This window comes from Mixophyes fleayi, chromosome 2 (assembly GCF_038048845.1).
Source record: "Mixophyes fleayi isolate aMixFle1 chromosome 2, aMixFle1.hap1, whole genome shotgun sequence".
NCBI lineage: Eukaryota > Metazoa > Chordata > Amphibia > Anura > Limnodynastidae > Mixophyes > Mixophyes fleayi.
In genome coordinates this window covers 64,485,622-64,498,866 of record NC_134403.1, presented here as the reverse complement: position 1 = coordinate 64,498,866, position 13,245 = coordinate 64,485,622, and the positions used below count along the sequence as shown (strand labels likewise).

At 38.2% G+C, this 13,245-nt stretch overlaps 1 protein-coding gene across 1 annotated transcript in view; it reads right to left on the bottom strand.

Annotated features, from left to right (window-relative positions):
• Positions 1-1,799: 1,799 nt before the first annotated feature.
• Positions 1,800-13,245, bottom strand: part of LOC142141048 (protein lifeguard 2-like) — a 32,443-nt gene continuing 20,997 nt past the window's right edge. Inside the window, exons 7-12 of the mRNA XM_075199133.1 lie at positions 12,848-12,887; positions 10,831-10,868; positions 10,195-10,282; positions 4,656-4,751; positions 3,934-3,987; positions 1,800-2,804 (exon numbers count right to left, since the gene is read on the bottom strand). Of these exons, the coding sequence (XP_075055234.1) occupies positions 2,655-2,804; positions 3,934-3,987; positions 4,656-4,751; positions 10,195-10,282; positions 10,831-10,868; positions 12,848-12,887 (466 nt within the window). The 3' untranslated portion in view covers positions 1,800-2,654. The remainder of the gene's footprint in view (positions 2,805-3,933; positions 3,988-4,655; positions 4,752-10,194; positions 10,283-10,830; positions 10,869-12,847; positions 12,888-13,245) is intronic.

The following is a 13,245-nucleotide window of genomic DNA, read 5'->3' as shown; positions in this document are numbered from 1 at the left end:
TCCTTAGTTTCCGTGGTAGATCATCCTTCAGTAGATGAGGTAGTGCCACATGATTTAATTGATTCATCTGAAGATAATTCCTGCATGTTATCCCAGTCTTATCCTGCATGGAATCTTGTTCTTTTAACCCCTTGAGTTGCATTAATTGATACAATGTTTTTTCTCATCCAGTCTATTAACATCTGTCCTGGGGGGAAGGTTGTATTGTATTATCTTCTTTTGGGATACATTTCACACACAATATTTCCATATAGTCATTTGCTAGTTGTCTATCGCATGCTCCACATACTCTGTTATGCATTTTCACAGTTTTCTTTCCCTCCAAAGGTTCTGAAAGAGTACTAATAATAGATTCAGGGTAAAGACCTAAACTAGCTAAAATAGACAAACGAATAAATAAACACCCCTTACTAGGGCTTACCAGGCATGGGTGTCCTTTAACACTGTAGGGGCAGGCACCTGCTCAATGCTGCAGCTTGTTTGTTCAAGACAAGCGATGCAGCAGGGTAGAAGACAGGATAGGAGATAGGTCTAGTCCTCAGTGATCCTCTCCTTCGGAGCCTTCCTTGGGAACTGATGTAACGTGCTTTTTGATGCTGTGACCTGCCAAATGTGCCCACAATGCGAAGCTCAAAATTTTAAAGAAGCCCGTTATCACTTACATTAATTAGCCAATTAGTAGAAAAACATGCCCAGGAAAATCACCCTTTTTCGACACCGGAACCCTCAGATCCTTTCCTGGAACAGACAAGCCAAATTCTAGAATAAAGAAAAAAACCTCGCTACTCTAACTCGGCTGTGACGAGACAGAACATAAAGATTAGGAGGACCCACACTATATTCTGTACCTTCTGGGGATGTCAATCTTTTTTCTCTTCTAAAGGACTAAACACATTTGTAAGGCTGCCATGGAATCTGATAAAGAAATGACAAAATACAAATTTCCTATCTTTGCCCCACTATGCAGATATACGATTTGGTTAATTAGGTGTTTTCCACCTTCAAATTACTTTTATTTATTGGCTTGTACGTGCACTCCTGCAACTCTTAAAAAAAAATTTTTCAGTAAGATTTAGCTATGTATTCATATAATTAGATAATAGGATATTTTTGTAGCCTTAGATACAAAACAGCAGCTTGGCATCATATCTCAGGATAAATGGAATTTTACTTACATTTGTTGTACAGCTGAAAGCAAGCCACAGTATTGTTCTGTTAGCAGCCAAATTTTAATTGTTGAATGAAATAGGTTTATTGACAGGAAGACTGTTGTGTATAGGAACCAAGATCTTCCCCAACAATTCCAACAATCTCAAATATCTTCAGTTATGATAAGCTCTACAGCCTTTTACAACTAAATTTTTTTAGTAGACCTTTCACATTAAGTTAACTTGTATTTTACCTTTAGTGATCATTTAAGTCATTTATGGGGAAGGGAGATCATAATTGCGAATTAAAAAACAATACATAGCTAGGACATAGAGCTGATGAACATAGAAGGTAGACACCGATTATCAATTGATTTTCTAGCAGCTCCATTTAAACCAGTGGTTTTTTTTAGCTGGACCCCAAATGTCAGTGTGCCATAGTTCTGGGACCCAAGTGTTAACGTGCTATTGTTCTTGGAGCATAAAGTTCCCAATAGAATGTATTGCATATCTTACAATCAGGGGGCCCAAAAAAACTGATTATGGGGCCCCACTTGGTACTGCGCACTTGTGATCTAACTTATACAACTGTAAAACTATATACAGCACTGACCATTATGAACAAATTAGATGAAATAACAGAAAGTAAACTCAGAAGAATATAATAGTCTTTATTGTATCAATTTGCATTTCAGCTCTAAGCTCACTGTAACTACAGCTCAGATGGGATACAAAAATAAGTATCATGCACAGAATTTATAACCTCATCTCATGTGTGTTGTCATGCTGGTGTGATAGTCAATGCTGATGGCAAGAAATACGTAACTACATAACTAAATAATTTAACAATCAATGAGAAAGCAACATTAAGTGTCTGTTAACTAAGCAACAACTAATGCTATAAGTCATGTGTTAAATCAGTTAAATTGCTGTTGAAAAATGTCATATGTATTCTTAATTTAGCAGTACAGTTAACAATCTGCAAGTAATTCATCATGTAGAATGTTCATGGTTTTAGTTGGTCTTCAACAAGTAAGTTTCTGGAAAATAATTCCATTTGTGCCTGTTTGTCAAGGTCTAAATGTAATTTGTATATCAATCAACGTAAGATTGATTTTTCACTGGTTTTCCAATCCTTAGTTTTAGATGTATTTTTAACACATGTAAAATGCATGTAAATGGATGCAAATTGGAACCATTGTTCCAAGTGAGTCCATACCCATTTGTGCTTTTACTTGTGTTGCATTTTTGGTGAACACTTCTTGTTCCATTTCCACTCATTTAGAACTATACAATAACCTCTAAAACATGCGAGTAAAAAGCGTATCAAACAACACTGAATGCATTTTATATGAATTTTACTATAGTTAAAAACATATCTGAAACACCAGTGACCTAAAGATGCCAGCATTCTTTCTAGATGGTTATGCTAGGCAGAATGAATGAGTTCACAGCTGTTGGGATGTATGCAGGCACATGTGCAGACTTATTATTAACAGCAAATATTCAGTCTTGGGCTGAGCCAAACAGCTGGAGGAAGAATGAAAAGATGTAGATTATGTCCAGATAGATGTTGAGTGCTCCAAAGATATACTCCTCAGGGCTGAGAGAGTATCGCCGATTTCCCATCAACATTTGCGTGTCGAATGCCAAGAACTGTGGAAAACATACATTTATATGAGAAATACTGGCATGCAATAACTTATATTAGCAAATAATTCAGGCACTGTAGAAAATGAATACCTGCATACAATGACAAACTCAGCATGTATAGTTAAAGGGATTTTCAACCTTCCTAAATTTTTACCTCCCTTTACCAAATATAAGCACACTAAATCTGAGAGGGGAATTTCCTATGGGACAACTACCTTTTGATATATGGAGCAGGGTGGTAGTACATACAGTTAGGAGTTGACCTCTGCTAGCCATCATACATAATGATCTCTGAGTACCAGAGGAGAAAGGAAAGTGAAACATGCCTACAAATTACAGATGACACATGATAGACGACTGCTGTGTCCACCCAATCAAGAGTCAGCTATCATTTCTCATCATTAGTTGTATCATCTGGTGGTCAAAAATGATTATGAAGGTTGGCCAAGAGATGCCCCCTTTCTATTTCTCAGTTTGTTTAATCCAGCTACTACTTTTCCTGGCTTTGGCACCTGGCGAACTATTACTGCTTCAGTTTCTAGCCCACAACTTTCTCTGGTTATCGGTGCCACGTTTTTTTTACACTGGCTATCCTACAGGTTGCTCTCCCACCTACAGTAACCTCCTCAATCTCCCTCTTCATCTGATTTACAGTCAAAATGTCCTTATACACAATTTGGACAGCCTTTCTGGTTGTTATAAACTAAATTGCCCCCAAATTGCTGTGTGTGTGTGTGTGTGTGTGTACCCAAAGTTTCAACCTGATCCAAATCTGATTTAAGATTGATCAACTATTGATTGGAAATTCTAGAAATAACAGCAATAAGCCAGCGTGTGGTCATCAGTCTGCCAAACTAATCAGGATCAAAAGGACCAAGTTGTTCACTGAGGGTGCAGAACAATTGCACCTTTGGTCATATTGGCCGGAGATCAGGTTGCTCGGGCCAAAGTACAGATCTTCCAGTGTATTGGTAGACTTATATTCTGACACGCTATATACTAGATGCACATTACCATTTAATTGGTGTTAGTTTGTATACATGACAATAATACCTAGTCCTGTATTATAACAGTATACTATGTGTACATACATTGTACAGTATACAGAAAAACATTAACTGCTTTTACTTACCATGGTAAACACAATGGCACCCAGTGCTGCATAGACTGCATGAAGCCACGGCACCTGGTGAGACATTCAGGAATTGTTTAAAGAGAACTTCTACACTTTATTTGTCAGTGACTGATCTATTTAACAATGTCGTAAAATGTTGATAATGAATGAATGATGGTGACTGCTCAGTCACTTCAATTTTAATGAATTGTATGTCATGATGCAGGATGAATGTGTTGCAATAATTCAGTGGTAACAGATAAAGACATATGTTGGATATATGCAGTAGTCATTATGGAGCTGATTTCGAGTTCAAGGTGTAATACTTGCCCATGTGCAGAATTAGAGGCTGAGCAAACCTTATTCCACTGCAAGACGTTTGCATATAGGACACTGCATGCTCTTGAATGCTGCACATATATATTGACCAGCTCTACTTTTACATAACATTTTATATTTACCCCACTGCATCACATGATGTTTTTCCAGGTGCAAATTTTGTACCCATTAGTTGTACATCAGCCCCTCTGTGATAACTTTATTTGAAATGTAAATGTCACAAATTAGCTGTAATTCACTTTGGTTGTCAACCACACAATATTTATTCCTGATCCTGGTTTTATTAATCCCAATATTTTAGATTATTTTGGTGTGTGTTGAACAATGAATTATGCAGCATCCATGTCCGCAGCTGTGTCACAATACCACAAAGACTGGGAATCTTTGGACTAGATACTTACATATTGGAATGGGATTAGGATAACAAGGAACAGTCCACTGAAGAGCAGGACCATGACAAGCACAAAGAGTACCCCGTGATATGAAGTGAAGTCAACCTGTAAGAGGGAAGATACACGTTACACTTCAGGGCTCATTTAATAATGTAGTGCATGAAGAAAGCATGTGTACTAAGCCATAGCAATCAATGAGATATTAGCTTACTACACTCAACTAATGGAATCTACAATGTGCTATTCCAGGTTCAGGTGACCTGGACCTAATATTACCAGCATGCAGTGTTAGCTAGTGGCTGAGAGGTATTTACTGGATTGCCACTGGTGGTTTACCTCTGGGTTACATCACAGTATTGCTCCTTAAACAAAGCTACGAAATAAACTTTTCCCACTACACAGAGCATAGTGCATAGACTACATAGTAACCATACAAATGCTAGATAACACCATATTTCCCTGCTTTCCCGGAATGTCAGGGAGACATTTGAACATTAGGTTATACAATTCTCCCACAATAGCGCTTGTCTGCCTGTAAGGTGAGCAGATGTGCAGTGATGCTGCAGATCACAACATTAAGCCTTGCCCACCTCAGTGGACACAGAATGGACAAGGGCGTGATGATACAATAAGAATCATCATACACACTGCCCCACCTATTTGATTCAAGTTCACGTTATCAAGTCATGCCCCTCTCTTCTTTTCTTAACTGCTCCCGGTATCTCCAGGACAGGTATGAAAAGTAGTCCAGTATGCATAACACTAAACACAGACGAGATCAACGTGAGAGGGGCATAAAGTTTGACCCTTCACAATATCCTCAAATTGTATAGTTTATACAAAAGATCTCTATGACAATGCTAATATAGATTACTAAGGTAGCATGGTTTTGAACACATGGTTACTGCTATAAATATAAATAAATATAGCTAAACTCCACGCTGACATAGTTAAATTAAAGCTGTCAAATTATATTCTACCAAACAATAGTAGCCAATTAGACACTTGCTTTCATTTTTGAAAATTAGATTTTTGTACTAACATTAAATCCTTTTCTCTGAACCCAATGGGGGATATACAGTGTGATGACTGTGTGCCTCCAAAAACTCAAGGTCCTCTCCCTATATACCCCAGAAGCCCATCGGGAACTTCAATATTTTTCTAATAAAGTCCTGAGGACTGAACTCACAGTACAGATCAAGAGGTAGAGGAGAGAACAAGGTTTTCCAACTAAATAACTGGCAAACTACTGCTCTGAAGATGCCTATAGGGAAATCACTAACAGTCTTATGGAAAGAAAACAAGAGGAGGTAAGGAAAAAATATTGGGGGTCATTTAGAATGGTGAATCACAGGACATATAAAATACTGTAGAGCATTTGTGTTATCACAGGATGACACTTATAGAGAGGAAACTGGCAGTTAGCAGTTCTAATGCAGTTTTGGACTCGTAATGTGTCTTTATTTTATTTAAGTGCACCTAGAACTCTGCCAGGGCACAAAGGTCTGTGAAAAAAGATAGACGCATGTGAGGAGCAGAAGTTTGTATAATCAGAGGGAAGGAGTTGAGGAATCGTCCCTAGTGAGTAGGCATATTGGTCCCCATTTTGCAGAGCAGTATGGAAAAAAGATTTCATTTTGTGAAGTGATGTTACTATGAGATAAACGGCTAAATAGTGGGCAATTTCATTAGTATTTCTTGATGTGCATGGCCATGGCCATTACGCCTCCACAAGAGAAAATTAATTCACTCTCAAGAGATAGAACAGTTATCATGACCCGTGCACTGTGTAAAAAAAAAAAAAATAGAAAAAATAAATAGTAATAAAAAACAGCATGGTCCTCTCCCCAAGAAGCTTTACTGTTTGACTGGTGGCAGGCACAGGTAGAAGTGCAGTATCATCCCAGAGGGAAGGCACCAAGAATCAGCATGCAAGTTTTACAAATAGACTCGTTCTTGTTCTAGAGATTTGGAGTCTTCGTAGTGATAGCAAGAAGTGTGTTTCTTCTTAGTTGTTAATGCTCACTCATATTAATTCCTTTTACTGTGGTGAGACATGTAATTAACTTGATTCTTCATAAAAGCTCCACCAAAGCAAAAACACTATTCCATAATATGACAGAACAAGGAAAATGGAATTCCCTAGGATTGTGACCCCCAGTAATAATGCTGGTCTCAATCTCAATTGTCGAGCAACAAACATAAGGTTCCCTAATATTAAAAATGAATTGCTGCTCTCATGTCCACAATAAGTGGGTAACTATCTGGGGGGCCCTAATCTTAATCAAATATTAGACCAGACATGATTATGGCAAATTGCCCTGCAGTATCAGTACAGATGCTGCATGTGGTCTCTGGTTAGATAGATCCGTGTTTCGCTACGACTTGTTCACAGACTAGACTCACCATATTAGAAGGAATTAATATAATTTTCAGTTAAACGAAGCATTAACAACTTCTAACTGCACTTATATATACCCAACATAGGTAATTATCTCTGTATAACACTATTACAGATGTAAAACACAACTAAATATACAGTATTAATAGATGGACTGTCCTATCTCTGATATCAATATGAACCTGGGGCTTCAGTTATTATTAAGAAAAGTTCAGTACATTTCTGCAATGGTGCCTTAGAGGAAGATACAAATTATATATCTATTGCACATTACCTTGATAATATTTTTCTTGTGAGTCCAGCGCACAGAGACAAATACCAAGAAATGCTATACTTATTAGCCTAATTAAAATTGTTTGAGTTTCCCTAGCAGATTATAAGACAGTAGGGCCAAACACTGGGGGCCTGATTCACGTTCGGACATAAGTCCTGTTTGTGTTCTATATCTTGCGTGAAATTACTCTGCGTATGCTCCGAAAAGGACATTACACCAATGAACGCAATTGCATGCATTTCATATCTGAATGCAAATTACAGCCCAGTGACCACATGCATTAATATTATGTTTACATGTGCCCATTGGCCGTATGCAGCATGCAAAGTTTTCTTAACAGATTGTATGTGTTGCTGTTATATGAATTCCAGTATCTGAAGGCTAATGAACTCATGTCACAAGTTAATTGTAATAAGAGGCAAATTTGCGATTGAGGTCCAAAAATGAAAATACTATACATTGCAGTTTAGTTAATGGGGCACTTGCACCAGGAAGAGTCACTGGAACATACTACCTGAAGCAATGACAATTTGCTGAATTGGTCATACGTGAATGAAGTGGAACGGTTTAACCACAAGATAAGAATAGCAGCAACAAGGGAATTTGGACCACCTGCTAATTAACTTGGGTGATAACCTCTGCATGGACTTATTTTACCTATATCAATAAGAGACAGTTTAAAAGGTATACATAAACTGGTCCAACATGATCCCTAGAAGAAATTGGCATGAACCTCCAGTTGGCGCAGCTTTAGACAAAGCGTATAAAAAAGTAGATTCAGCAACTGGGAAATTTACAATTCAATCAGACCCACGTGTATAGAACTGATGGAGTGCACCTCACAGAATTAGACTTGCAATTGTTTAACAGACAGTTATACAAAACACTATATAGTTTGGTGTAGGTCACAGCATGAGTGGTGGGCTGCGAGGGAACTAGCATTGTACTGTGGCCAGCCACAACAGGTTGCACATCAGTGGCCTATGGCTACTTCCATTCGAGGTGGTTGTGTCTCATTAGTTACATGCTCATTATTATTATCGTAGATTTGAAAGGCGCCACAGTGCTCCGCAGTGCCGTACTGTAGGGAAAACAGGGACATACAAGGCAGACAAAATAAATGCAGACATGAAAACAAAGAGTATGAATAATCCTACTCATTAGAGAGCTAACATTCTAAAAGTGTAAGAAGGCACAGCTGAAACAAGAGGAGCGAGTGTGGCTTAGAGAGGAGATTGGGATGGATGTAAGGGTGTATTAGTGTGAATTCACACTAATACACCCTCACAGCCGTCCCAGTCTCCACAGGGAGGGAAAGGGAGGACGAGCTAGGGAACTCTCTGAAAACCCATCTCTTTTTTTACAGCTTACCTTACCCCGGATATATAGTATTGCATGAGATTATGTTACTAACATGTGTCTTACTTTGCAGACAGGTCACAGATGTGGTGGAAAAGCACTGCAAACAACCACAACAGGTTGCAAATAAGCACGTTCCCGCTCACAATATGGCTGAAGTGCACAGTATTGCCCTCATTGGGTGGTTTTGTTGAGGGCAAAGGAGTAGGTGAATATAAACCCTGAGGGCCTGGGCACACGGAAGGGAGCCCCAACATTTATATTATGGCTGGGCTGTCTTTTTGCTGTATGATTTTTTTACCCACATTCAAATGATTCAAAATGTTAATAAAAGTTGTGACCTTTTTGTGCGTTTTCTTCAAGGTGTGCACTGAATGTTTGATATCCAAATGGATATTGAGGCAACTTCAGCATGCAGATGTGTCCATGGGAAAGCCATATAAATAAAATCTTATGACCAGACACATGAAAGACACACAGCCCCATTGTACATTTTTTTGGCTTTGTTTTATCACAATAGGAGGGTCAATATGAGCAAAAAGAGAAACTGCATTAATAAGGGGTGTGTCACATGAAGACACAAGTAGGCATGGGCAGCACGGTGGCTAAGTGGTTAGCACTTCTGCCTTACAGCACTGGAGTCATGAGTTCAATTCCCGACCATGGCCTTATCTGTGAGGAGTTTGTATGTTCTCCCCATGTTTGCGTGGGTTTCCTCCCACACTCCAAAAACATACTGGTAGGTTAATTGGCTGCTAACATATTGACCCTAGTCTGTGTGTGTGTGTATGTGTGGGTCTGATGTGAGTGAGTTCTCTGTTCAGCGCTGCTGAATTAGTGGCACTATATAAATGGTAATAATAATAATAGGCAGTGTTTAGACATGACTTTGTACAAGTTTGTGGATTCTGCTTAGATATAGCATGGATTCTGCTTAGCTAAGAATAGAAAGCTCGAAAGATCTATGGCACATGATGACTAGGACGGCAGGTAAAGCCAATTTCTTGTCAGAATGGTTAAACAGAGCAGAGGCATAGATGAGTACACATAGTGATTTTTGTAGGTTTGGTGAATGCATTGCAAAGCATAAAACATGTCAGAGCACATATGTGGTCTTCTCTATCTCTGCTTAGCATAACCATGCCCAATCCTGCAGTTTACCTATAGTCTAGGTCATTCTGGCACTGGATCTTTTGAGACACTTTTACTTTTGAACAGAGAACAAGCTTTCCATTTGCCAATTGATGGAGCTGTTGTATAAAAACCTTGTGAGGTGTTTGATACTTTAAGCAGTCAACAGTCGGTTATGTGTAGGGTAGACAAAAGGACTGCTACTACACTTACACTTTACATGACAGACTGGGAAAATCCTTGTATGTTGGTGGTGTGCACACATGTAACGAACATAACCAATCACAAGAGTATAAAAATAAATTTGCTTTGCCTCGAAATACCTCATTGCACAGTTTTGTTACTTAACAATATGCAACATTTGATATCAACGAGCCTCTCACCTTGGTTTGGAAGCTGAACAAAGTAACTGCAAGGCAGACAAGGGCAGTAATTCCGAGACAGAGGATCACAGACTTGGTATTATAATAGCTGAGAAGAAAGATATAGAATACTGAGAAACTCTGTATTATCTGTCCCATGGATATCAGCATATTTACAGCTTTAACTAGCCATCTGTAACACAGAGTATAAACACTCTGCAGTAACAGAGAGTTAGCATGTAGATCTGTGTTATATCAGTTTAAAGATAAGTAAATTACAAAATGGGGGTGGGGCAAGGTACACATAACATGTGAATTCTCAGGATGTTGGAGTTGAAATGCGAATGAGGGAGGACTGTGGCTACAAGTGGCAATGATCGCAAAGCCTCCTCTATACATGAGAAATCATCCACATAGTAGTTCCTTGCCATGATAGCCATAGGCAGACATACTAGAATGGAGGGTTGGGTGATCGAAGATAAGGTTCTTATTTTGTTTATCTTACCTAACTACATTTTTAGGTGGAGTTATACTTTATGCTTATCCTCCTACGCTGTTTAAAAACCAACTGCTTTGCACATGTAGAGTGACAGTTGGTACAATGTATCTTACAATCCTTCAAATTAAAACTTTCTAGATAATGTAATATTTCATTACCTTGATAACATTCCAGTTACATATGCCATGGAAAGAGTCTGCAAAGAGATACACTCAGTCACAAAGTAAACATTTTCGTCAATGCAAAATTAAGGAATATGCAAGGAATAATTCAGCACTAGTTTACATTATGGTTCTATAAAGTTGTAGTTGGGTTTAAAGCCGTCATGTACATATGTTCTTTTAGTTTCTGTAGGGAAGATAACTACACTCAGGTTGGAAAAAATGGTCAACTTAATGAAAATAGTGTAAATGATGGATTTTCAAGAGGAAGGGGGCAATACAATGTACAAGTAATTGGAATACATAAAGTATATAATTTAATAATATGTTAAAATACCACATATGTGAGTGATGTCTAGTTTCACTTGTTAAAAGCACATCTATGTTATCAGCTTTTCAAAATAAATTTGCATGTACACAAAAGTGGATACATTAAACAGGAAAATATTATGAAACTGAAGCATGATTATGATATGATTAAGATATGTTTTTGGCAAAGTCAAATACTTCTGGTTTTGCACCGATGCACCTATGTGTTTAGCCCAGAGCATTTCAAGGTGCATACCTATCTCTGCTCTTGAGAGACCCCTCTGCAAACTAGAGGTGCACCTAGGGTTGAGAGGGAGCAGGAGAATCTGAGAGATGCACTGTGCAAGAGTGTAAATGTCACCTGAAAATCTAACCTCCAAGCTCTTTAGAACCACCACTTTCAATACATAATAAAAAAAACAAACAGTTTTTCACTTTAAATTCTGCTCAATTTAGTCTTCTTTAGTCTTAAAATAATCATGACATTTAGTGGACATTGGGACTGTCTTAATTACAGGTGACAGTTTTGTGTGTTTTAATTTGTTTTTCTATTTACTTTGAGCAATGTGCACCTATTAATGTGTTTCTCCGTCAATATGCAAATGAAAAGTGGAAAATATATCCCACTAAAAATATAGGATGAGAACTGATCTCCATCAGTTGAGAGCTGATGAAAAAATCAAGTGTTTTTGCAAAGTAAAAGTGGTCATTTTGTGCTTCGTATATGAGGCCCATTGATTGCAGAGCTCTGGAGGTGTTTCAGAAGTCACAGCCTATGCAATGATTCACTACATAGCTTCAAAATGTAAAAAAAAATCCCTAGGATCTGTAACGAATGTCTGAAAAACGTGAGGATGATTTTTTTTAACCCTTTGAAATGTTTCAATAATGTCCAATACCAACATCTTATTTAAGTTAAAGTGCTCCTCTTAGATTACTAGAGTACTTTATACCAACATAAAACAAAGATAGTACTTAACATAAGACACTAGCCCTACTTATGAGAGCTGCAGACTCAAGTCCTGTGAAATTCTGGGTTCCAGTTTCCCTGCTATCCCCTGACAAGTATACCTGATGTAATATAGTATATCACACAGTATTTGAAATCAATGCAGAATATGCAAAGGTAGCAGTCACTACTGGATTCCACTTTATGGTACTGTAGAAAGCTGGTATCAGAAAAATAAAAGTGGACAAATCTCTTTAGTGGTCCATGATAGCTCTACTTTTCATTGTGAAATACCTGAAAAACTTGCTAGAGTAGAATGATTGGAGTTATAGTTCAGCATCAGCCAATACTACTTCTCTGATCCTGTATTTACTTGTACCTTGCAAGGGTTGGACCTAGACCTTTTTTTAGGAAGGGAAATTTAGCAAAGCCTTACCCCTCTTTCACACTGATTGGTGAGCCCTGCCCGTCCCCCTCCTTCACTTTGATTGAAGCTGGCCACTGAGAAACAGGCAAAGGATGCTACCTGGCTGCTTCAATTGTGTTTAAAACATAATCGGAACAGCAATGCAATTGCCTTGAATGCTCTCCACCTGGATCCGCTAACATTTGGGCACTTGATAAACAGTACTTCAAGCTTGAGTTAAAGGAGACCACCACCCAACTTTCCTTCTAGGAACGCCCTCTAGCTGATGAATATCATAAAGCAGAATGAGAGCTCTTCTCTCATACATTACATGTTTCCTCCATACTTACAAACACACCCAGCAGAATCAGGTTCCATGGGAAACGCCTCCTGCAAACAATAAGACACACATTCAGAATAAAAATCTGTCATACATAGTGCCCTCTCTTACATACATCTGGCACTGAAGTAACTGTGATGCCCCTTTCTCATATTATTTCTATTTCTAAATATACACCTCACTATTTTTTACTAACTGTTTTGGCTCAAAGATAATCATACCCAGTCTTTTCCCCAGAATTGCAGTGGCAATATACATAATTCTAATGCCTCTGGCATTGAGTTAGCTTGAAAAACTACAAGAGCAAATCGAATGTGAAAATGCATTTAAAAGCAATGCATTTATGCATGCAATTGATAAGTGGTTTGCCTAAAGTTCCATAGCGCCGGATGCAGAAGCAAGTAACAA